General features: G+C 51.5%; 8 protein-coding genes across 8 annotated transcripts; 3 read left to right on the top strand and 5 right to left on the bottom strand.

Moving 5' to 3' along the window:
* Positions 1–3,426: 3,426 nt before the first annotated feature.
* Positions 3,427–3,930, bottom strand: SETTUDRAFT_37502 (uncharacterized protein; the record flags this gene model as incomplete). The annotated part of the gene is made up of 1 exon (XM_008024291.1): positions 3,427–3,930. The coding sequence occupies one exon, from the start codon at positions 3,928–3,930 to the stop codon at positions 3,427–3,429; it is 504 nt and encodes a 167-aa protein (XP_008022482.1).
* A 920-nt stretch (positions 3,931–4,850) lies between these two features.
* SETTUDRAFT_68839 (uncharacterized protein) lies at positions 4,851–6,128 on the bottom strand (the record flags this gene model as incomplete). The annotated part of the gene is made up of 1 exon (XM_008024328.1): positions 4,851–6,128. A coding segment is annotated over one exon (1,278 nt), but the record flags the coding sequence as incomplete, so codon positions are not given.
* A 234-nt stretch (positions 6,129–6,362) lies between these two features.
* Positions 6,363–7,307, bottom strand: SETTUDRAFT_167588 (uncharacterized protein). Its single transcript, XM_008024567.1, has one exon. The coding sequence runs from the start codon at positions 7,216–7,218 to the stop codon at positions 6,751–6,753; it is 468 nt and encodes a 155-aa protein (XP_008022758.1). The 5' UTR covers positions 7,219–7,307; the 3' UTR covers positions 6,363–6,750.
* Positions 7,308–7,653: 346 nt separating this feature from the next.
* On the top strand, positions 7,654–8,536 carry SETTUDRAFT_104207 (uncharacterized protein; the record flags this gene model as incomplete). Its single annotated transcript, XM_008024568.1, has 2 exons — positions 7,654–7,996; positions 8,052–8,536. 2 exons carry the CDS (start codon positions 7,654–7,656, stop codon positions 8,534–8,536), a joined length of 828 nt encoding a protein of 275 aa, XP_008022759.1.
* Positions 8,537–9,106: 570 nt separating this feature from the next.
* SETTUDRAFT_167589 (uncharacterized protein) lies at positions 9,107–10,336 on the bottom strand. Its single transcript, XM_008024569.1, has 2 exons — positions 9,773–10,336; positions 9,107–9,719 (listed from the first exon to the last, which is right to left on the bottom strand). The coding sequence occupies exons 1-2, from the start codon at positions 10,328–10,330 to the stop codon at positions 9,345–9,347; spliced, it is 933 nt and encodes a 310-aa protein (XP_008022760.1). The 5' UTR covers positions 10,331–10,336; the 3' UTR covers positions 9,107–9,344.
* An 820-nt stretch (positions 10,337–11,156) lies between these two features.
* On the bottom strand, positions 11,157–12,645 carry SETTUDRAFT_103883 (carbohydrate-binding module family 1 protein; the record flags this gene model as incomplete). Its single annotated transcript, XM_008024570.1, has 5 exons — positions 11,157–11,269; positions 11,447–11,578; positions 11,744–11,975; positions 12,047–12,352; positions 12,409–12,645. The coding sequence occupies 5 exons, from the start codon at positions 12,643–12,645 to the stop codon at positions 11,157–11,159; spliced, it is 1,020 nt and encodes a 339-aa protein (XP_008022761.1).
* A 5,123-nt stretch (positions 12,646–17,768) lies between these two features.
* On the top strand, positions 17,769–18,590 carry SETTUDRAFT_159415 (glycoside hydrolase family 12 protein; the record flags this gene model as incomplete). Its single annotated transcript, XM_008024571.1, has 3 exons — positions 17,769–18,187; positions 18,236–18,456; positions 18,511–18,590. 3 exons carry the CDS (start codon positions 17,769–17,771, stop codon positions 18,588–18,590), a joined length of 720 nt encoding a protein of 239 aa, XP_008022762.1.
* A 2,233-nt stretch (positions 18,591–20,823) lies between these two features.
* SETTUDRAFT_183172 (uncharacterized protein) lies at positions 20,824–21,560 on the top strand (the record flags this gene model as incomplete). The annotated part of the gene is made up of 1 exon (XM_008024572.1): positions 20,824–21,560. One exon carries the CDS (start codon positions 20,824–20,826, stop codon positions 21,448–21,450), a length of 627 nt encoding a protein of 208 aa, XP_008022763.1. The 3' UTR covers positions 21,451–21,560.
* Positions 21,561–21,598: the final 38 nt, after the last annotated feature.

Genomic DNA, 21,598 nt, shown 5'->3' on the forward strand with positions numbered 1-21,598 from the left:
AGCCACTCCCACCACCAGTGGCGTTACTGGCTCAGCTCATGAGTGGAACGGCAGAAACTACTCCAGAAATCCAATCGTCTAAAACAGTCCCATGGGCCGCAGCTTTTATGGCCGGAACCGAAGCCGGAAGCATTGGAGATCACAATGGCAGCGCGATAGACAAGGCGCAGCTTAGACGGCTGCTCTCCAAAGGAGTCAAAATCCATCAATCCCAGCTCCCTGAGCCGCCGACAGCTAGATCAAACCTAGACGAGCATCTAATGGGCGAGCTATTTAAAGAAGCCTAACGCGCTCATCTAGATAGCTATAAGATCACTAACTCGTGGATAGAAGTACTATACAAGGTAGTTAAGGCAAGTGGACATTAGATTCTAGACTGCATGTGGGTCTGTACCTACAAATTTAATTAAGAAAACTAGTTTCTTAAGTGCAAGGCACGACTAGTAGTTAGGGGCGATCAGCAGCGGAATATTACCTCTCAAGACACCTACGCTGCTACCCTAGCTGGACGATCCTTTCGTCTATTTATGGCTGTTGCGGCTAAATACGATCTTAAAGTTAAGCAGTTTGATGTTACTAACGCGTTCGTGTACGCCTGACTTGATAGAGAAGTGTACATGCGTATGCCCTATGGATATCAGAAGCCAGGTACCATACTTAAGCTCTAAAAGGCACTCTATGGGCTGCGGATATCGCCAGCGTTATGGCAACGAGACTTCACAGCAACGCTCACTAAGCTTAGGTTTTAGACTATACCCCATGAGCCATGCTGTATAATCAAGGACAGCACTCTAGTCTTCTTCTATGTGGATGATTTCAATATAGCCTATGGCCAACACCAACTACACCAGGCTACCACGTTAGTAGAAGATCTCAAAAAGACTTACTTAATGACTGGTGGGGACGATATCCAGTGGTTTCTTGGGATTGAAGTGAGGAGAGATCGAGAAAAACGACTTATCCACCTATCCTAAGGGGCCTACTGTGAGAAGATTAGCTAACTAGCTAAGGACAAGACTGTCTGGCACGATACCCCAATAGGCAGTGCTAAGCTGAAGCCACGAGACGGGCTAGCTACTCTACTAGAAATCACCAAGTATTAACGCAAGATTGGATCCCTACTCTACGCAGCTGTTAATACTAGGCTGGATATTGCCTTTGCAACGTCCCGCCTAGCTAGGTTTCTCTCTAATTCTAGCTAGGAACACTAGAGGGCTGCGGATCGAGTGCTACTCTACCTCGAAGAGACTAAGCTCCTAGCGCTGTAGCTGAGATTAGGTAATTCTATGTAAGTGGCTAGTAACGTATTATTTGCTAATAATACACTAGATCGTAAAAGCTCTTAAGGCTACACGATTAAGCTATTTAGCAGACTTATCGCCTAGTAAGCTAGTAAGCAAGATATAGTTACTACGTCTACTACTAAGGCTAAGCTTTTGGTACTATTATAAGTAGCTAAGGAAGCCATTTTTATATTAAGACTAATTAAAGAACTTAAAGTTGACCTACTAGATTAGATCGAAATCTAGTGCGATAACTAACAAACTATCTAGCTAGTTACTTAGGAGATATTAAGACTCTAAACTAAGCTTTAACACGTGGATATCCACTATTACTAGCTAAGGCAAGAAGTCGCTAGCGGACGGATTAAAGTCACCTACACCTAATCGACAGAAATAATAGTAGATAGACTCACCAAAGCTCTCCCAGTAAACTAGTGGCAGCGATTTTTAACTTAACTAGGGCTAGTAGAAAGCCAGACTTAAGAAGCAACCTAAAAAATGGCTCTGCTTGAGATCTAGGATCAAATTGAGCGTCTAGCGATCTAACTGACTGATAGTCTAGCTTGTAATCCTAATTGGCTCTAAGCTAAGGGGGTGTGTTAGATAAGTGGCAGAATCTAGGTGTGGACTCGAGCACCAGGATTCTGTGATCCTAACCAATTAGGGCTGATTGCCAAGACCTAACTCTAGGCGAGGCTAATACTTAGCGGCCTACCTAATACAAAAAGCAATAGCGATAGCTCTCATAAGGGGCGCGCCCTTGCGCCCCTACAGACAACAGAGCGCAGAGCAATCAATACAATTAGTTTCTACCATCAAGTTTATCACAGTCTTTTATCACAGTGATCCAAACGGGTCCTTGATCAGAAAATCCCTAACAGTCTGACACCTTAACTCTAAGGTAGGAGTTGCGCTAAGAAGAGTTGTGCCGAAGCGCCGAGATTAGCGTCAGACAATACTTTAGAAAGGCACCTCCGTACACACACACACAAAATCGCACAAGTGCAAGGGTCAACCCCTACCTCCCCTAACCAGCCCCCAAGACACCAACATCCATAGACGAAATTACAGGCACACCAATCTGTTGAGGGGGCGGAACGGCGGGGGGGGGAGGGGCATTATTCTCTTATCATTAATGCATATACCATATGCATATACGTATCCATGTCAATACCTAAGCGCTCGCGAAGAAAGTAAGATAACGACCAAAACTTTATCCTACAAACACACACACACCTCCCCCCCCCAGTCGACATTTGGTAGGGATGCTGATGGGAGGAGGGTTTTATTGGGGGTTTTGTTATTATACCGCAGGCATTTATTAAAGCGGGAACAATCAATCGGACGCGTTCTTCACAAAGTACCCACCCGGCCAGCGCCGCAACACACACACACACACACACCACACAGAAACAGGTATCAACTCCGTATACATACTTAACTTGGTATATAGACGTTAAGTACAAGTACGCGCATATATATACTATACATGTTACGTACGTATGCGTATGTACGATGACAAACGCGCCCTCAAAAAGAAAAACCCCCCCCCTCCTGAGAAAATATCAAGACGTGAGAGTTTCCCCAGAGATGAATGTACAGGGTCTAAGTATTTACTGTAGCTGGTATTTGAGTAAGAAAACAAAATAAAATAGATGGTGTGTGTAGTCGTAGTCGTAGTCGTAGTCGTAGCAATGAATGGAAGGGGGGGGGGTTGCAAGGGCAAACTTTAATTTTTTTTCCTTTCCTTGTTCACACACACACACACACATAAGTAGGCACCGCGTTGCTTGGCTATAGAATTTGGGACTTGGGACTGCGGCTTGGCAATTCAAATCTGCGTCGTCCGCGTCGTCCGCGCCTCCGCGCCTCCTCCTTTGTCCTTGTTTCGCTTCGTCCACCCCCCCCTTTTTTTTGTGCGTGTGTGTGTGTGTGTGTGTGTGTGTGTGTGTGTGTATCCTTGGTTTTTTTTTGTTTAGTTTTGACTTGGGCTAGAATGGGCTAATAATTTCATTTATCATTTCTGTCTTTCTTTGTTCCACACACACACACACACGCACGCACGCACATGCCCCTTTCCAACGTAGATACAAGGCTGAATCCGGATTCTATGGAATACGAACAAATATTACTACGACTACGACTATTTTAGTTGCTTGGCAACAAGGACTTCCTTTGCAGCTGCCATTTCCGGGGATGTGATTTCGCGCTCGCCTAGCTTGTGGCTTGAAGACAATGCCGACGACGAAGCATCTGAAGAAGAAGAAGAAGAAGAAGAAGAAGAAGAAGAAGTAGAAAAAGAAGATGCTGTAAAAGGTTTCTTGAGTGCGTCTTTGAGCTTGGAGGTGGTGCTTTTGTGGAGCGTGGGGTCCGAGTCAGTGTCCGAGGAGGAGGAGGAGGAGGAGGAGGAGGCGTTTGGAGGTGGGGTGGTGGAGTCCGAGACCATTGGTTCTGTGGGGATCAAAATGTATGCGTGAGTATATACATAGACATGGGGTGGCGGGTGACTTGCGGGGGGAGCATGCCGAGTAGGATGAGGAGGGGGGAAAGGGAAGGAAGACGGACCGCGGAATTGGGGGCTGATGTCGGGTTGCATTGTAGAGGTGCTTGTGGCTTCGGGCATGGTTGCGACGGGGGGTTCTGCCATGTCGTATTAGCTAGCATGCCACCATGGCCTCCGTCTAGTCCCGTCGGCTAGATTGTTAAAGGACCAGAGAAGCATACCCTGAAACTGCGCAGTATGGTCGGTCGGTGCCATGGCGGGTGTGATTTCCTCGGAGGAAGTGGTAGTGGTAGTGGTAGTGGTAGTGTAGTCGAACAGAATCCAACGTCCGGTCTAGTGTATTGGACCCAAGCCCGCGGGGAACAAGGTTGCAAGAATATATATCTGCAGTGGGACTACGTCACCGGCTGACAGGCCGCCTGGGCACATGGCGGTTGTGTGTTGGGATACTTGGTTGATTGGAACTTCGCCTTTGACCTGGGGGGCTTACGGTACGCGGCTCGCCCCACTTCTGCCCGCATGGCCGCGCCCCAGATGCAGACGCGAACCCTGAACATCGGCGCCATCTTGGGCCAAGTGCCAGTCACACGCCGTCCAGCTCCGTCTGGAGAAGACACGCTCGAGTCTGGCCTGCTTGGAGAACCGCACATGGCCGCTGAGAATCAGGCTAATGCCCTTGGCCCGGTCTAGATGACTCGGATGGTGTGCAGCCCGTCTTGATACTGCAGACACGGCACACGCGCCTTGGTCTCTTCGTCCAAATCCGCCAGCAGTTGCTCAATCTCGTCGGGCTGGGCAGTGGAAACACTCCCAATTCTTTCGAATAACACCTTTTCCTTGTCCACGAGCTCGAACAATAGACAGCAAACCTCTTCCGCCACCTCTCCTTTGATATCACACGGCATGAAGAAGTAATGCCCTTGCGCATTGTGGCTGTTCAGAGCTGAAGCACCACCCGGGAGGACGTCAAGCCAGACGCTGAAAGTCATAAAGGCGCTTTCTTGAATAACACCATGCCCTTCAGAAATGACTGGATTGCCCACGGCCATGCACCACGCTGCATCCCACTCCTCATCTTCATACAGCCTCATTGGTTTGAGAGAGCCGCGTAGGTCTAGCCATCCACCGCTAACTGCGCCCAACGTATCGTCAGTCGCGTAGGACAGTACCACATCCTCGACATGTATTATACCTTCTCGGCCTTTGGAATGCCAGATGGGCATGATAGTCCCATCCACCGATGCCCACGACCAAGACGGAGAGCGGTATGGCGTCGGACGCGGCCTTGTGCGTGGCTCCGGGCTTCCTGGGTCGACAAACCAGAGTAGGGATTCTTCCAGACGCCTGCGCCACATGCCAGCAACATATGTATCCTGAACACGAGCCATGAAGTATTTGGCTATGCCTGAGAGGGCAATCAGCCTGTCGGTTGGAACCGTCAAGTCCATGCGTGAATACAGGAACACGATAGATTGGTCCCAGAAGCGTATCCAGGAATCGTCGCGGACACCTGGTGGCATAATACCATGTTGCCGTTCCCACGTCTTGACGGATACATTGCCAAAGTTCCAACCTATACTTGGAAGCCCCGTGGGAAAAGTCTCACATACCGTGTGCACTTTGCACTCCCAAAAAAGCTGATTCCGGCAGAAGTAAAGGACCCGCGGAGCAAGATAGCGTTCCTGGAAAATCCAGCCGCGGTTGTTCAGTGGAGAAGTTTCCATTGTGCGTCGCCAGAGCAGGAAGTCCGTCATTAGACAGTCAACAAGCTCTGCGTCTGGCCCGAGGGTGTTTGTCTTGACCGTAACGCGGTGACGACCCACAAGTAGCGGAAGACGGCTTCGGAAAAGACCCTTTGTGCTGTCCTCGGCATCTGCTGCTGAGATGTTGATGTAGGAATGCATGTATACCTTGTTCATCAGCCCTGCTTCATGATACCAGTCGCGGCGATCGTCGCCCTCTTGGATAATGCATAGAGAATCGATCCACAAGTACTGAATCCCCAGTCTTCTGGACGCTTGTATGGCTTCTCTAAACGTCTTCGGCATGCTAGCCATTGAGAATTGGTGATTGGGGTCGGATGCCATTGAATATGTAAGCTGCAAAGGCCTCGCATTACCCCAGCGATGACTCAAAGTAGCATAAGGTCCATCAGGCCGCTGCTCTGCTGTGCGTATGAGACGGACATAATCTTTGTTCCCATCGGATTCATCTAGATACAAGAGACGCGTTGGATACCACGATTCGCTGTATTCAAGGGCATTACATTGTGTATGAGACTGAACACAGGCTCGCAGCCACGTAGCCGCTGTCTGCAGAGATTCATGCGAGCAAGTGTGATCAGTGGTAAAGTGGCCTTTTGTGTGAATATCCTGGGGTAATTTGCATACTGTACATGAATAAGCATGTGAAACTGTTTTGAAAAGGAGAGACAAACCATCTTCTTTTGTTAGAATGAATAAGCCATATCGGTGTACGAGGCCCGGGAACAGTTCCGGGTTATATCTGATAGTAAAAGAGTACATTTCTGGATCGACCCAACGCGCCAGCTTTGCAGAAGTGATGAGTTCTAATGGTGAAGCATCCGCCATCGGTTTTGCATTATCTTTGGGTCTAGAAGCACGCACTAAGTCCTGTTGAGGACCAGACAAGTTCTCCCAAGTTGGCCGGCAGACAGGACACCCGCTAGCTGCTGCCGCAATGAGCGACTCGTATGTCCAATGATGACCGGACTGATTAACTTGTCAATCCTCCCGTCTCAGCCGTTTGTATTGGGTATCTACCTCCACATATGGTTGGGTCTTGCTTGCACAGTCCAACTTGCTTGATCTTGTTGGAGAACCGATAACGTGACGATGGTGGCGCAGGACACCGATGCACGTTTCGCAGAACATGCTTGACATGTTGTTTTCATCACGCCGATGCTGTTGCCGAAAGAAAGAAGTCGTAGTCTTTGCAGCCTTATCACCCCGCATTTTGTCCTGGCGAATTGGCTGCAGCCTTCAGCCTCTCTTTTCGCCCCTCCTTCCAAGCCTTATCGAGGGCCTCGAGCTTCCCACCCAAAATCTGAACATTGCCCGGTTCCAGCATAGCTACGCCTCTTCTTACGTCGGTATTCTTTAGAAGTAGCTTCAAACCCATGGTCATGTTGGTGTTGAGGCCGTCGATGCCTCTCAGATCCAGAGCATAGATTTTGAGGGCTTTGGCATCCTGGAGTAAGAGCTTGAACGGGCCTTTACTCTGCACAGCCGCAGCAGCCTCGGCAGCGGTCTCGTTCTCTTGCTCCACTACACGCACGATTTCCCTTCCTTTGGTCATCTCGCCTCGCTCTTTCGCCTCGATTGATTCTACTTGCGACCAGCGCGAGTGCCCGATATCTTCAATGTCAAGCACCTGGCAGACGACTGGGCCGGGGATAATGCGGGTTGGCATTGTTCCATTGAGTATGTCGCTGGGGAATACTGAGGTAGCTGGCTGATTAAGTGAGGTAGTGATATCGCTGGCCAGCAGGCGGAACAGCGATGTTTGCTTGATGGCGGGTAGTGGAGTGTTTGGCCGTGTCGTAGAAAGGAAGCTCTCGAGCCATGCTGCTGTGGGGTGGAGATGCCGGGCATTGAGGTGATGTGTCAGTTCAGCTGCAATATTAGCCGCCATGATGAGAATGGGGCTGCAGCAATTTGTGTGCAATTGGAAAGTCTATGCACTGAGAGTGAAAAGTCATGTGTGGTGCGCGGCAGACAGACGCGACGCGTAGAGGAATGACGTGGGGCCCTCGTTCACGAAATGGTGGCCTCGGCCCTTTCACATGAAGCTCAAGCTTCCCCTCTCAACACCACCTACCCACAATCCAGGCACAGCAGCACCAACATGTCGACAATAGCCTCTCCCCGCCCGAGCACCTCAGTTCGCAGTCCGTCTTTGACGCGCACCTCGGTCGACAGCAGCTCCTCGCACCGCCCATCTCAACCGCCTGCCCGTCGCAACCGCGCCGCCCTCCGCGAATTTTATGGCATCAAGACGCCCCCCAAAGATATAAACCATGACGCAAAGACATCCGAGGGAACCGCCACAAATCAGCTCGGACCGGAGGAAGATGAGACGCTGACGGAACTGGACGCCTCCGACTTCAACGCCGAGGCCTATGTCGAGAGCCTGCTAGCAAAGGAGGGGCTGAAGGGTGTACTCAAGGTCGAGGCTGACCTGGTATCGCGTACGCTGCTGATGGTCTACAGAGACAAGGATAGGCATGACTGACGGCGGTGCAGAGATTCGAAATCTAGACAGCGACAGAAAGTCCCTCGTCTACGACAACTACTCCAAACTTCTCTCTGCCACCAGCACTATTCGCCGCATGCGCGGTAACATGGATCCTCTTGCACCCACAACACACACGCTCGGCCCTGCCATATCGCACATTGCGGAAACGGCCGCTTCCCTGTCGTCGTCATTACACGATAACCATGTCACGAAAGAGGAGGGCCTGGGGCTCAGTATAAGCATGGAGCAAAACGGACCAGAAAAAGAAGAGGCTGAAAAGAAGCGAAAGCAGCAAGACACTGTGAGGTGGGTACTCGATACACCAAGACGACTGCAAACGATGATGGACCAGGAGCGTCAGGAGGAAGCGGAAAAGGATTGGGAAGAAATCAGCACGATACTGGACAAGTGGAAAGGCGTTGCTGGTGTACAAGAGATTAGGGAACAGTGCGAGGCCATTATGCAAGAAGGAGATGAATCTGGACCTGAGTGAGCTCAACAACAACCGAAAGCCAGCGCTACATGAACACCCTCGAAATACGATATCGTGGAGCCTCGACAGACTGGGCATGGCCGGTTACCCCAGTGATTCCAGGGGCAAGTAATTTGCCCCTGAAAGCTTCCAGAGCCGGAGACGAAGTTGCAAGCGAAGATGCAAGCGAAAGCAACGTGCGGCAGGCCCGCCACCCGACACACCCACCATCGGCCCCCACAAAGACCGTCGATGTGATTGCGACACATTGTGGGAACGACGTATGAATCGGAGATTGAACAAGAATGAGCCAGGCACATGATGGGTTGTTTGAACAATTACTACTTGTGTAGACGCCATATTCTACAGGCAATAGATTTATGAAGCCTCAAAATTGGCTTCTTCGCCTAACGAGCACACATACCTGAGGAGCCGCAAGAAGCAAGAAGATGCGAAACGATTTCACCGTATTCCATACACGCTGAGCAGACGGTCGCATCAACACAAAGCACGTCGAAAAGCCAATTGCCGACTGCCGGTAAAAGAATAGATAAGAGACGAGAGGAATGTGAAAGAATTGGTAATATAACAGTGTCTAGGTCGGCGCTTCTACTCGGCGCTCGTGGTATCAAATGTATAACGCCAGTCTATAATGCAAAAAGGCCCTGATCTTGAAAAGGGACATGGTTGAACAAACGAAAAAGAGAAAAGGAAAATAGGAGGCGACTGACTGACGTCAGCGAAGGAATGTAATGGGGTCTGGGTTGCGCAACGGATTCGGTCCAGCAGGCCCACATGCCTTTGACGTGGCTCTCTGACAGCAACACATCTAGGCAGCGCATTTCTGCATGCCCTGACCACCCTCGGCATGGGCGTGTACTGTCCTGATGTTGACTGGTGCGACGTGTCCTGCAGCATGCTGCATCCCCTCCTCGGCAGCGGCGTGTTGGTTGAGCAGGTTCAGGTACGTCTGCCAGCCAATGGCGACAACACCGCTGAAGATGCTTCTGTACTGGATTGGCACGTAGGTGAAGCTGAAAGCCGTCACTGCGGGCCAGACCTTGCAGCTGTTCCACCAACTTGTTGGCACGGTGTTGCGGATGCGCTCGATGATTTCGGAGAAGGATGCACCCGAGAGGAGCGTCTGCATGCCGAAGAAGTACGAGTTGAACAGCGGGGTGAAGAGTGCTTGGTTTACGAAGACCTGGCATACTGTTAGCATGCGCTGTACAGAATGCGCAAGAGAAGGGGCCGTACCTTTGTGGATAGGGAGAGAATCTTGGACTGGTAGTTGAAGCTCTTGGACAACCACAGGAACCACTTGTACGATGGAATGGCACTCAGTCCTCCAATGACAAGGGCTCGCCCTGTGCGAGCCCAGTCACGCTCGTCGCTCCATTTCTGGACCCAGCCCTTCTCGTCGGCATCGTCTTCGGCAGGTTCGGGTTGCTGGGCAGAAGGCTCGGGTTGGGTGATGCTTTGTGCCACGCAGTCGCCGATGAAGTATATGATCAGCGAGGAGACCAGTTGTGTCATGTATGGCCGCCTCTGCTGCACGCGACCATATGCCCGGAACGGCTCCACGATGGGATCGAGCCACAGCCAGCTGGGCCCGGGAATGGTGCGCGCCGCGCCAGAGGCACCCTGAGCGCCCTCCGGGTTGGTGCTATTGTATCGGCGGGAGGCATTCGAAAGGCGCAGTCGCAGGCAGGCGCGCTCGAGGTTGCATGTGTTTCCAGTGTTTGTGTTGCGAGATGAGGCATTTGGGATGCGCCTCAGGCCGACGCGGACCCAGGCGCTGGAAGGGGCTATCATAGTGGCAGTGTGTGTGTGGTGACGGGTGGGCGGGCGAGCATCAGAAATATGAAGGAGCAAAAAGGCACGATGCGCTGTTGCGTTATGAGTTGTCAGACGTATGCATGTGTTGAGTAGGGTTCCCCGAGTGTCGGCGCACAAATGTTGGGGATGCAGGCCGGGGCCGGCGGATAGACTCGGCTTAGTCACCCACGCGAGTCGTCCACGTCCCAGGCCTGGTCCCGATGCTCCTCCACCCCCTCCCCGGTCCGGTCTAGGCTGCTTCCATCTTCTCCCTCGCCCGCCCCGACGCCAGCGCCCAACGCTCATGCTACGCCTCTTGTTCCACCTTGCTCTGTGACTGCTCCGCGACATGTACTCGCCCTCGCTCTGGCAGCTCCCAGGCCCTCGCCAGATCAGCCGGCCGGCTGGGCTGACGGTAAGACCTAGCGGCAGAGCGTGGCAGATGGGCCCTCCAGACACGTAGGCCCCTGACGAGGCTCGAGTTGCAAGAGGTGGGTACACACTAACACGGTGAGGCGAGCGTCGAAGCCGAAGAGGCATTTTCATCCAATTCGTCGTGGCGATTACGTATATGTACAAGAAGAATCGAAAAAACAACAACAACAACACCGGTGGGCGGGCGGTGCTCAAGCCAGCTTGCACGCAAAGCCAAGCCCCTCTGCACACTAAGAAGCAAAGGGGAGAAATGCCCTCACAAAGTTCCACAAGTTCCACAAGCCACTTCTTCTCCACATCTGCAAACCCACAAACACCACTGTCCGATGCTAACCGCGGCCTTTTTTTCTACCATGCCCTTCCGCCATCGTCATCATCCACCTGGGGCTTACAAGCATTGCCAGTACCAGTCGTTTTGCTTGACACACTGGGCGCCCGAGGAGCACGCAGTCGGGCCTGTGTAGCCGATTCCACCGCATCGACCCCACTTGGGAGCTGAGCCTCCGGCTTGAGCGTCATTTTGTGCTTGGACTGAACCTCCGGCTGGGAATGAACCTCCTGGGAATGAACCGCCTGGGAATGAGCCTCCTGGGAATGAACCTCCGGCTGGACCTGAACCTCCTGGACCTGAACCTCCTGGGAATGAACCTCCTGGGAATGAACCTCCTGGGAATGAACCTCCGGCTGGAGTAGGAGCAGGCCTGCAGCTAATTGAAAAGGTGGTGGGCGCGGGCTTGTTCCCAGGAGCGGGATCATAGACAGGAGTAGGAGAAGGTGCCGGAGCATTACCAGAGCCTCCAGAACCAGAGCCTCCAGAGCTAGATCCTCCAGAGCCAGAGCCAGAGCCAGAGCCGCCAGAACCAGAGCTAGAGCCGCCAGAGCCAGAGCCTCCAGAACCAGAGCTGGAGCCGCCAGAGCCAGAGCCTCCAGAACCAGAGCTGGAGCCGCCAGAACCAGAGCTGGAGCCGCCAGAACCAGAGCTGGAGCCGCCAGAACCAGAGCTAGAGCCGCCAGAACTAGAGCCGCCAGAACTAGAACCCCCAGAGCCGCTGGCTCCGTCCCACAGCTTGGGACCAGGAATTGGGTAGCTCTTGAATCCATTGTAGATGTCAAAGAGCACACCGGGTGTGTTGGCGGTCACGTAACCCGGGATGGCGACACCATCGGGAAGATCAAGAGTGCCGGATCCGCCGACATTGATGTGAATCTGGGGTCATCTCAAGTCAGTGTGTGTTGCTGGGGGCATTATGGCAGATAAAGGACCGAGTTTCGACTTACACACTCCATGTAGAACTGAGCACCACCAACCCTGTTGCCCTCGTGCAGAGCGATGATCTCGGGACGGAAGACGTACGATCCCTTCTTGAGCATAGGGATCTTGAACTTGTGCTGTCCTTTCGTTCCAGTGTAGGTGCCCTGGCGGAGCTTGTCAACAGCCCAGGACGTGCCGTCCCAACCATCCTCTGCAATCTTAACCCATGACAGGGTATCACCAGCCTTCGACGTGTACATGCTGATGGGGCCGTGGTGGGAGTCGGCAACGATGTCGTCGGAAGGGGAAGCGTTGTCGTGGTACCATTGGACCTAGACGCAGTACATGTCAGGGCAGTCCTGCATCCTAGATATCAAAACCAACTTACAATAATTTCATCACCAGCGTTGGCATCCACCGCCTTGGCTGCCTTGATGTTGGGAACATTGCATTCCATGTTCTTGGATGTGACATCGACGACGGGCGAGTTGTTGGGCGGCGAGTCGATGTATCCGCCTTGGATGTTGCCCCTACCTTGGTCCACGCCAGCGACCAAGATGTTCCAGACGGTCGTGTGCGCACTAGCGGCACCAGCCAGGCTGAGCGCAAACAAGGACGTCTTCATTGTAGAAAGTAGAGTGATTGATCAAGTTATGAGACTTTGAGTGTTTGTGTTTGTGAAGCAGAAGCGAACTTTGTGTAAAGTGAAGGGCCAAAGTATGCCAGAAGCAAATAGAGAGAGAGAGAGAGATGGAGATGGAGAGAGCGACAAAGTCCAAAAGACTGAATTGCAATGGAAAAAAAAAGAATGTAGGGAGAATGAGTGTACAGCGTCAAGCTTGCCTCTTTCTTCTCTCTACGTACGCAGCGGGATCTGTCATCTTTTATACCTGTTCCCCTCCCCCCCGAATATCTTCTTCGCTAATGGATATAATCCACCAATGTACCTTTCGTACCGGGCGCGGTGCTTCTCTGGACGATCACCCATCTCGCTTGGCAACTAACATACTAGCGCTTTGCACACCCCTCCCCCCCCCTTCTCTCTTTCTTACCTACCTCGCCAATACAAGCAGATAAACGCACGCGCACAGGACTGGGCGGACGGGCGCGCAGCACACATGCTTTGGCCTTCCCCGTTGTGTGTTCTCACTGGCCCAGTAGGCCTTGTAGTCGTGCTCGAATCGGGCTAGGGCTAGGGCGCAGCGGGGCGGGCTGACGGCTGGAGAGATGCGCCCTGGGCGGGTCAGAGAGTGGCAGATGAAGCCAAGACTGCGTTGCTCCGTCTCGGCGGGAAAATCTGTCTGTGGCACACGTGGTGGTGAAGTGCTCGTGGTGGTTGCTGCTGTTGTTCCCTACAGCGATCGGGTCTAGGTGCCCAACGCATGTTTTGGTAGGAGGGGAAGGGGAGGCGAGGTTGAAAACAAATATCTCTCTCTCTCTCTCCCTATCTCTCTCTGTGCGTCTGTCTGTCTTTCTCTCGGTTTATTTTTTAGATTCCTTCTCTTTTATCCTTCTTGGCTATATAATAGCAGCGGGGGTAGGTGGGAAATATGCAGCTCGACTAAGGGCGTTGGGTTATAGCTGCAGGTTGTGTATCTAGATGTAGGACTAGTTCTGACATGCCGTTTTGCATATGTGAGAAACCCCCCTTGTACTCATCCTCGCCAGTTAAAGGTCTTGTCCTAATTGCTACTATAGCCATACGCGTAATGTTTTTTTTCTTTCCTCTTCTTCTCTCTCATCTAGTAGTAGTAGTAGTAGTAGTAGTAGTAGCACTGTAGAAAAGAGTAATTGTCAACCAAGTCTTTTTTACCTTTTTGCATAAACAAGCCTTTGCATTGTTTTATTTTTAACTCGGACCATAACAGCTGAGATAAGATGGGAGGTGGCGGGTAGGTGGGCGGAGAAACGTTGGTGGTTCAAAACACAAGTCATCTCGGGGGTCAGTGTGGCTGACAGCACCATGTGTTCTGGTCATCCGTGATGTTTTCGGGCTAACGGCGTCAATAATAGGCTTTTGGCGTTCCCGCGGGTGCCTTGCATGCAGTGGAAATGAGCGAGAAGAGCCGCAGCGAGATAGATCTACCTCGGTCGATTCGCAGGGCAGTCGGTGACCCCAAGTACCGCGCGAGTCTATCTCTCCACTGGTATTTGTACGGACTGCAAAAAAAGAAGAAAAAAAAAACACAGGATACACGCCTGTTTATACTGTTTGAATCTAGAGTGGATATGAATGTGCTCAATCCCGTTTTGCCGCGTCGGAGAGCGTGCCACCGGGTTTCGTGGTTAGTAGTGATGCCTTGATCGTGCGGCACGGTTTATGCCTTGGCAATTGCCGTGATCGATCGCAGCTCCAAGTAGGGTTGGCGCCTCCCCCCTCGCGTAAGTGGGAGGGCAAATAGGCTTTCAGGAGTCAACGTGTGTTGTGTTTCACTTTGACACTTTGACAGTGTTTCAAATTACGATGGTTTGTTTCAATGGCCCGTGCGCTGCCCACGCGAGAACGGAGCTCCGTGATGAATGCTTTATTTGTCTTGGCTCGGAGTCTTGGTATTATTTTAGCGGACTTGGTGCTAATTAAGAGAGGGGGGGCGTGAGATTGGACGAGGCATATAATTGACGAGATATTATCTATTTGTCATTGATAGACAGGATATGTACTGTATAAATTGTGCTCGCTGTTCCTCGCTGCCGCGACACGGCTGTCGATGCGGAATTGTTTGCGAGTGTACAGAATACTTGTATCAATGGAGAAGAAGTACTGTTTGGCGCTGAAAGCTTAGAAGGACTAGGCATTCCTTTGCAAACACGATGGATACATATAGTCTGGGGAAGCTGGTGCAGGATCGCCCCACGAGTTTCAGTCATTATGTTCCTTCGAGAAACATGTGGATCGGAATACCGAACAGTCGGTTCAGTTTGCGGATTCTGGTAGGGGTAATCATTCCTTCCAGAGTCACACCACTTTCTCATGAGATGTCTTGAAGCCGATGTGGACATTAGAGATTAAACACGGCGTTTCCGGACCAAGAATTTGGCGACCGCGTCCTGTGCGACATTACACTGCGCATTTGTTTCCCCGAAAACGAATTCTTGCCTCTCTGTGTTACGAATTTCTCGAGCTTGGGCGCTGAGTACTTTCAAGTATTCGAATGCTCACACGTCGGGCTCAGCCAGGGTTCATCCGTTCAATAGGGAGATGGTTCAAGTCTGCGCACTGACATTAAGGGACTGCTGCTTAAGGTACTCAAGGCGGTAAAGCACACCCGAAAGTCCCGTACGATGTTAGCAGGCAGCATCCATATTGAGAGAATGACTGAAAGTGTGTTGCAATGCGGTACCCGTGAAATCATGACAAGTCATGACCCGATGCGCAGGCCGTTATTTGAAACATGGCACACATCCGCGGCCTTGAATTAATGTATCCATCCATTCATACTAGCATCTGGATGTGTACGTGAAACGTAGTTAATGATGCTCAAGCTCTTTTGAGCACTTGGATATCCAAATTGGCAGGCAAGATGATGCCTTGCTCAAGCCAAGCTCATCTATGACGCTTGTTTGAACTATAAGTAGAAATAAATAAACACTTTGTTGCATATCACCGAGCGGACGAATTATTTCCATACTAGATGCAAAGGCTGAGGAGTTGGCTGCGAAACACTATGCTTTCTCCACCATTGTCTCAACGAGTTTCGCAAATTCGATGCAGATAACGAAGGTAAGTGTCGAGATTACGAGAAATGATTCTGTTTTCGGTGGAAGCAAGGAGGGGAAGCTTGAGATGGCGTGGTAGAAGAGCAGTGGACCCAACGGCACTGCAAAGGTCGTGATGGTGTTGCAACAGCAGACGTCGAGTTAAGATTCGTGACACTTAATAACTTGCTGCTATATATATGGAATCCTGTTTAGTATAAGGCTTAGCGGAAACTAAAGGACCGACGGACAGCCAAAACGGTAGAGGCCCAGCTAAGGCAGCTAGACAGCACTAGTCAGGTTTCCCCATTGTACGCCGGAAGACCTGGAAACTTGCCTTGTTCGGTATTCGGGTCTTACATGGAGTATGTAGGCACGATTCATTGTAGGTAATAGTTTTGACTCGTGATTTGCCCAACAAGAAAGCATATGGTGGAGAAAGTAAGACATAAACTATTGATACACGGCTTGGGGAGCTGGTATCCACAGAACTACTCTGCCAGCACACGGAGCTGTGTCCCTCTTTGAATTGACAAGGTTTGCACTGGAAACGGTTGCTATGCCTGAAGAAATGAACTCACAGGAGTATAGTACTTGTTTCTATCCGAGGTTTCAACAAACTAACGCAGCACATATCACAACGCACAGCAGTATATTGCATGCTTGATTGGAATAGATGGGCGAAATTACACTGAAGGATCTGAAAGATAGCAACCCCATGCTGCTGATACGGAATAGTGGTATACCAAGAAATACACGGTGACACGATCAGCAGACTGGTGGAAATGGTGGTAGGATACTCGGAAGCGATATTGCGACTTCAAGGGAGCGGGCGGGAGCTTTGACCAAGACGGGCAAAGGCAAGTACCGTGGGCGTGGAAGGACAGGGGATGTGGACGAGGTGTGGTGTCGGCGCAATCAGGCGAAAGTGGGCTGTGGCTTCGACGCCCCTCTCTCAGTCGCAGGCTAAACGTGACGGTGAAAAACAATTCGGAGAAATTACGGGATGCTCTGGAGGACAGCAGGAAAACACGACATGTGCATGCGGGTGGTGCGAGCGAGCGGTACTTGGGGTAGATCTCGGTGCGGCTCACGGCTAACCCCGCATTCGTCAGTACGCCCATGTCCCTTTTGCTTACACGCCGGCCGACCCCAGCTTTGCCTTTTTCTGCCACCACCACCGTCTGCTGATCATCTTCTCCGTCCTGCTTGTCTCTGCCACTGCCAATGAGAGTCGCCTGCCACTTTGTCCGACCTTCTAGAATATTGGCACGTGTTTTCCGCCTTCCGCATCCATGCATTCTTCCACAAAAGAAGAACCAAAGCCGACTCCCTGGTCGTTGTTTCACCACGAGCCCGTTTCTCACTGACATGGAACTGCCATGGAAAACAGGAATATCGGGTACGCTTCCGGTCCATCAAACTTTGAACGCCCAGCTGCATGACTCTTGCACGTCCAAAGGCGTCAGATGTCCATGGCTGACGGTGCCTGACTCGTGCTCCATGGGCTCCAGTCCCGCACAACGAGCAACCGTTCGACGCTCGACGTAGACAAGGCTGCATGCGACATGGTTCACTCCACGGGGAATCCTGCCACATCCTATCCGTGCCCCGGTGATCGGGAAAAGACCACGGCAGATATCCAGGTTACAGATAGCAATTTCCGTGGGTGCATTCGTGTGGAGGCAAATTCGCCGATACCCACAATTAGTACAATGGGGCTGCTCGAGGCCATCGGATTGGCGATGAAAATTAGATCCTCCGGCCTGAACCACTTCACGTGAGTACTCTTTCCCATGTCGCTGGCAGCGAGCGTTTGGCATGGTCAGCCGGAATCTAGGGACGCTTCGCGCCTGAACGAACACTGGAATATATGAGGACCCACTCAAATATTCCCCACCGTCTAAAGTCGTAAAGAGGATAGGCAATGCAGCTTCGAGTAATGGATGCTGCGATGGCATCAATACAAAAGGTTGGGCAACCGACGGTGAAAATGGCATCCACAGCAACATACTCCCTCTCCACCAGCCAGTCCTCTACCACTCGCCCATCATGAAGGTCGTATCTCTCATCCTTGGTGCTCTCGCCTCCGTGGGAGTTGCACAGCAAGCCACTCTCTGCCAGGACTTCCAGTACTTTTCCAGCAACGGCTACGAGCTCAACAACAACATCTGGGGCCGCGGCTCCGCCACCTCTGGCTCTCAGTGCACTTATGTCGACAGTGTCAGCTCGACTGGCGCCAAGTGGCACTCCAACTGGCAGTGGCAGGGTGGCAAGGACAACGTCAAGAGCTACGTCTACTCTGGACGTCAGATCACCAAGAAGCCCGTCACCCAGTACAGCAACCTCGAGACCGAGGCCTACTGGGTCTATGATACGACTAACATTCGCTGCAATGTTGCATATGATTTGTTCACATCTGCCAATGTGAACCATGACACCAGCAGTGGTGACTACGAGCTCATGGTTTGGTAAGTCTGTTAAATACTGTCATTTGTTCCAATGCTAACAAAGTACAGGCTCGCCAGGTACGATGTGTACCCCATTGGATCCTCGCAAGGGATGGTCAACGTCGCCGGACATACCTGGGAACTCTTCTACGGCCTCAACGGCTCCATGAAGGTGTACAGCTTCGTCACTCCTTCCGGCCCCATCTACAACTTCAAGGCCAGCATGAAGGACTTCTTCACCTACCTCCAGAACAACAAGGGCTTCCCTGCTTCCAGCCAGAACCTCATTAGTAAGTTTTGTAGCTTCGACTGGTTATGGTAATCCAGACACTAACATATCGCAGCCTACCAATTCGGTACCGAGGCTTTCACCGGTGGCCCAGCCAAGTTCACTGTTAACCAGTGGTCTGCCAACGCCTACTAAGCCCGTCCGTGGGTGGAATACGATTTACGCCTGGACTGACATCAAACTACCAGTCGTATGAGCGATACGAGAAAAAAACTGTACATATGTTCTTACTGTAAATATTATATACCTTGGTGGAGTTTTGAAGAAGAATTGTTTGCAATACACTCGTTGCACGAATTTTTATCTCATCACGCGGAGTTTGTACCGTCCCGTCTGATTCTTACTTACCAGACAAGAGCCAACATGTAGCTTCAAAAAAAACAGCCGGAAACGACCTATTTATCTCCTGCCCCCCCTTTTTCTAATATTCAAACGTATCCGGCCTTCCCCGTCTGCTTCTGTACCCTACACTCCGAAGCCTTTCCACGCCGTTGCTCGCCTCCCCCCCTTATGCACCCCACAATCCCAACCAACACATCACCCCGCCATCCAATCACATGTCAAAACCGAGCTTTTCTCACCACCACCACAAAGCACGAAATCTCCGACTCCCGCACATCTAAAACACGTCGCTATTCCCCCTCCAACGCCACCTCCTTCCCCTCGTCCCTTTTCCCCATCTCTATCCTCCGATTGGAACGGCAAAACAGCTTCACCTCCGCCACACCCTACACAAGTGTACTGATACGCTACGCAATCAATCTCGCTTATTCGCCCAGCCCTACTTAGTCAGACCCCAGCTAGCCAACCACTTAGCACCGCCCACGGCCCCGCCCTAGCCATATACCCCCGTTTCCCACTGCCTATTCGCTGCCACGCTGTATGTTGGCTCAAAACGCACGTTACATAGCCTCCTTGTTTTCCGGGCTGTCGTATGCGAAGTACGGGTTTTGCGTGTGAGTGGGTGCACGTACGTCGGGGGTTTTTTTTATTTCAGGGTTGGGGAGAAAGGGGGCTTTTTGGTGGGATAGGTAGGTAGGCAGGTAGGAGATGGTGCGAGGGCACGGATCAGATATGAGGCGGCGGCGGCGGTGTGTGTGTGTGTGTTAGGGGGCTTTGTTGTGTTCTGTGTGGATAGGTAAGTAAGTGGGTAGGGAGATAGGAGACAGACGGAGGATGTGTGGGTGTGGTAAGGAGAAAGAGAGAGAGAAAGAAAGAGGAAGAGACATGACATGTGGGTACAACGTAGACGTCCACCCTTTTTCTTTTCATCTTCTTCGTTTCTAGCTTTCTTCCATTTTCCCCTCTTCTTTTCCGCTTCCCTGTTCAGTTTCAGCTTTCAGCTTGCGATCTTGCCTGGCGTCTTACATGCCATACCGGACAGGCCATGTACTAAACTAATCATCTAATTTTCTTTTTTTTTTCCTCTAAATTCACTCGTCTTACATCGCACCATCTCGCCTTTCCCTTTCACAACTCGAGCGTGTGAAATCGCCCTTTTCCACGTCCTTCACTTCGCGCGGAAACCAAGAAACCAGAATCGGAGAGGAAGGAGAAAGAAATAGAAAAAAAAGGGGTGGGGAGGTTCCTGGTGACATGAACTAAACAGGTTTATCTACATAAAGTACGGGCGAGATCAAGGAGGCTAGCCAGTAACCAGAAACTAAAACAAACAAACGAGCCTTCACCAACCTGGGTGTAGTACGACGAACAAAACGAACGGCTAACAAACGAACGGCTCACTCACTCACTCTCTTTCTCCCTCGAGACTGAAATCTCCAATACATCCAACGAGACTCGTTTCCCCGACTACACTCATAACAACACAACACAAACCACACTACACTACAACTTTACACCACACGAACCTTAATCACAACCCTTGCGTCCCGTCTCGCGTCATACACCCACACACATACATACATCCATCCGACACGACACCCGGGTCAGCTGGATCCCTGGACGCAAGCATCAGTCGCAGTCTAGCGAGAAAAGAGAGAGAGAGAGAGAGAGAAAAGGTGAAAGAGAAGAAGCTGACAGCGTTCACAAACGCAAACGTCAGTTTCACACTGCACCTGACGGCGTCAGCAGACTCGGCTAAACCACCAAAACCACCACCACCACAACGACAGCTGAAAAAAAAAGAACCCCCCGTCTTACACCGACTTTGCTCAGAATAACCACATATTTGATTTCCTGAGATTACTCGACTGATTCTTCTTCTTCGTTTTGGAAAGCAAATATCGGGTACAACTCGAAACTTAAACTCAAACTCAATCCGCACAGAACATACCCCCAAAAAAAAAGAAGGACTGGGAAATCTATCAGAGCTACAACAAACAACACCAAAACAACAGCAAATAAAAAAATGGCACAGAAGAAATCTCCACACCTCCTCCACATGCTCCTCCACTGTCTCCCCCTCCTCGCCCTCACAACCGCATCTCCATCTCCATCTCCCAACACCGCCACCAACACCGCCACCAACACCGCGACATGCACAAACATCCTCTCCAACCCGTCCTTCGAATCCGGAACCCTAACCCCCTGGCTCTCGCTCGCCAGCGGCTCCTTCTCCACCCGCGGCATCTCGACCGCATCTCCAGGTGGGCACACGGGATCCGCACGCTACACGGCGCACTGCAACGGGAGCGCCGACATCCAATCCGCACTAGCGGTGTCGCAGTCGTATCTTGAGATTGCGGCGGGCGCGACGGCCGGGTGCTCGGCGTGGATTAAGAGTCGGCGGGCGAGCGGGGAGACGCGGGTAGAGCTTTTTTTGGATGCTGAGAGTTGTGCGGGCCCGGTTTGGGTGGGCGAGACGGATGGATGGGTGAGGGTGGGAGGGGGTGAGGGCGCGAAGAAGGTGAGGGTTGGGGAGGGTGCTGGGGAGGGAGTTGGGCATACGGTTGTGGTTAGTGTGGTTGGGAAAGGGGTGACGGATGGGGGGTGGAGTGTGGAGATTGATGATGTTGGGGTTGAGATTGGGTGTTGAGAGAGTAGGAAGAGGCGGGAGGTGGAAGAGATGAGAAGGGGGATAGAGTAGAGTTGGGGAGTAATTAATAGAGACGGTAGGGCTATGAATTCTCACCATCAATCAAATTCACTAGACACTTGTAATCCTAGTGCACGGAATCTAGAGT

This window comes from Exserohilum turcica, assembly GCF_000359705.1.
Source record: "Exserohilum turcica Et28A unplaced genomic scaffold SETTUscaffold_12, whole genome shotgun sequence".
NCBI lineage: Eukaryota > Fungi > Ascomycota > Dothideomycetes > Pleosporales > Pleosporaceae > Exserohilum > Exserohilum turcicum.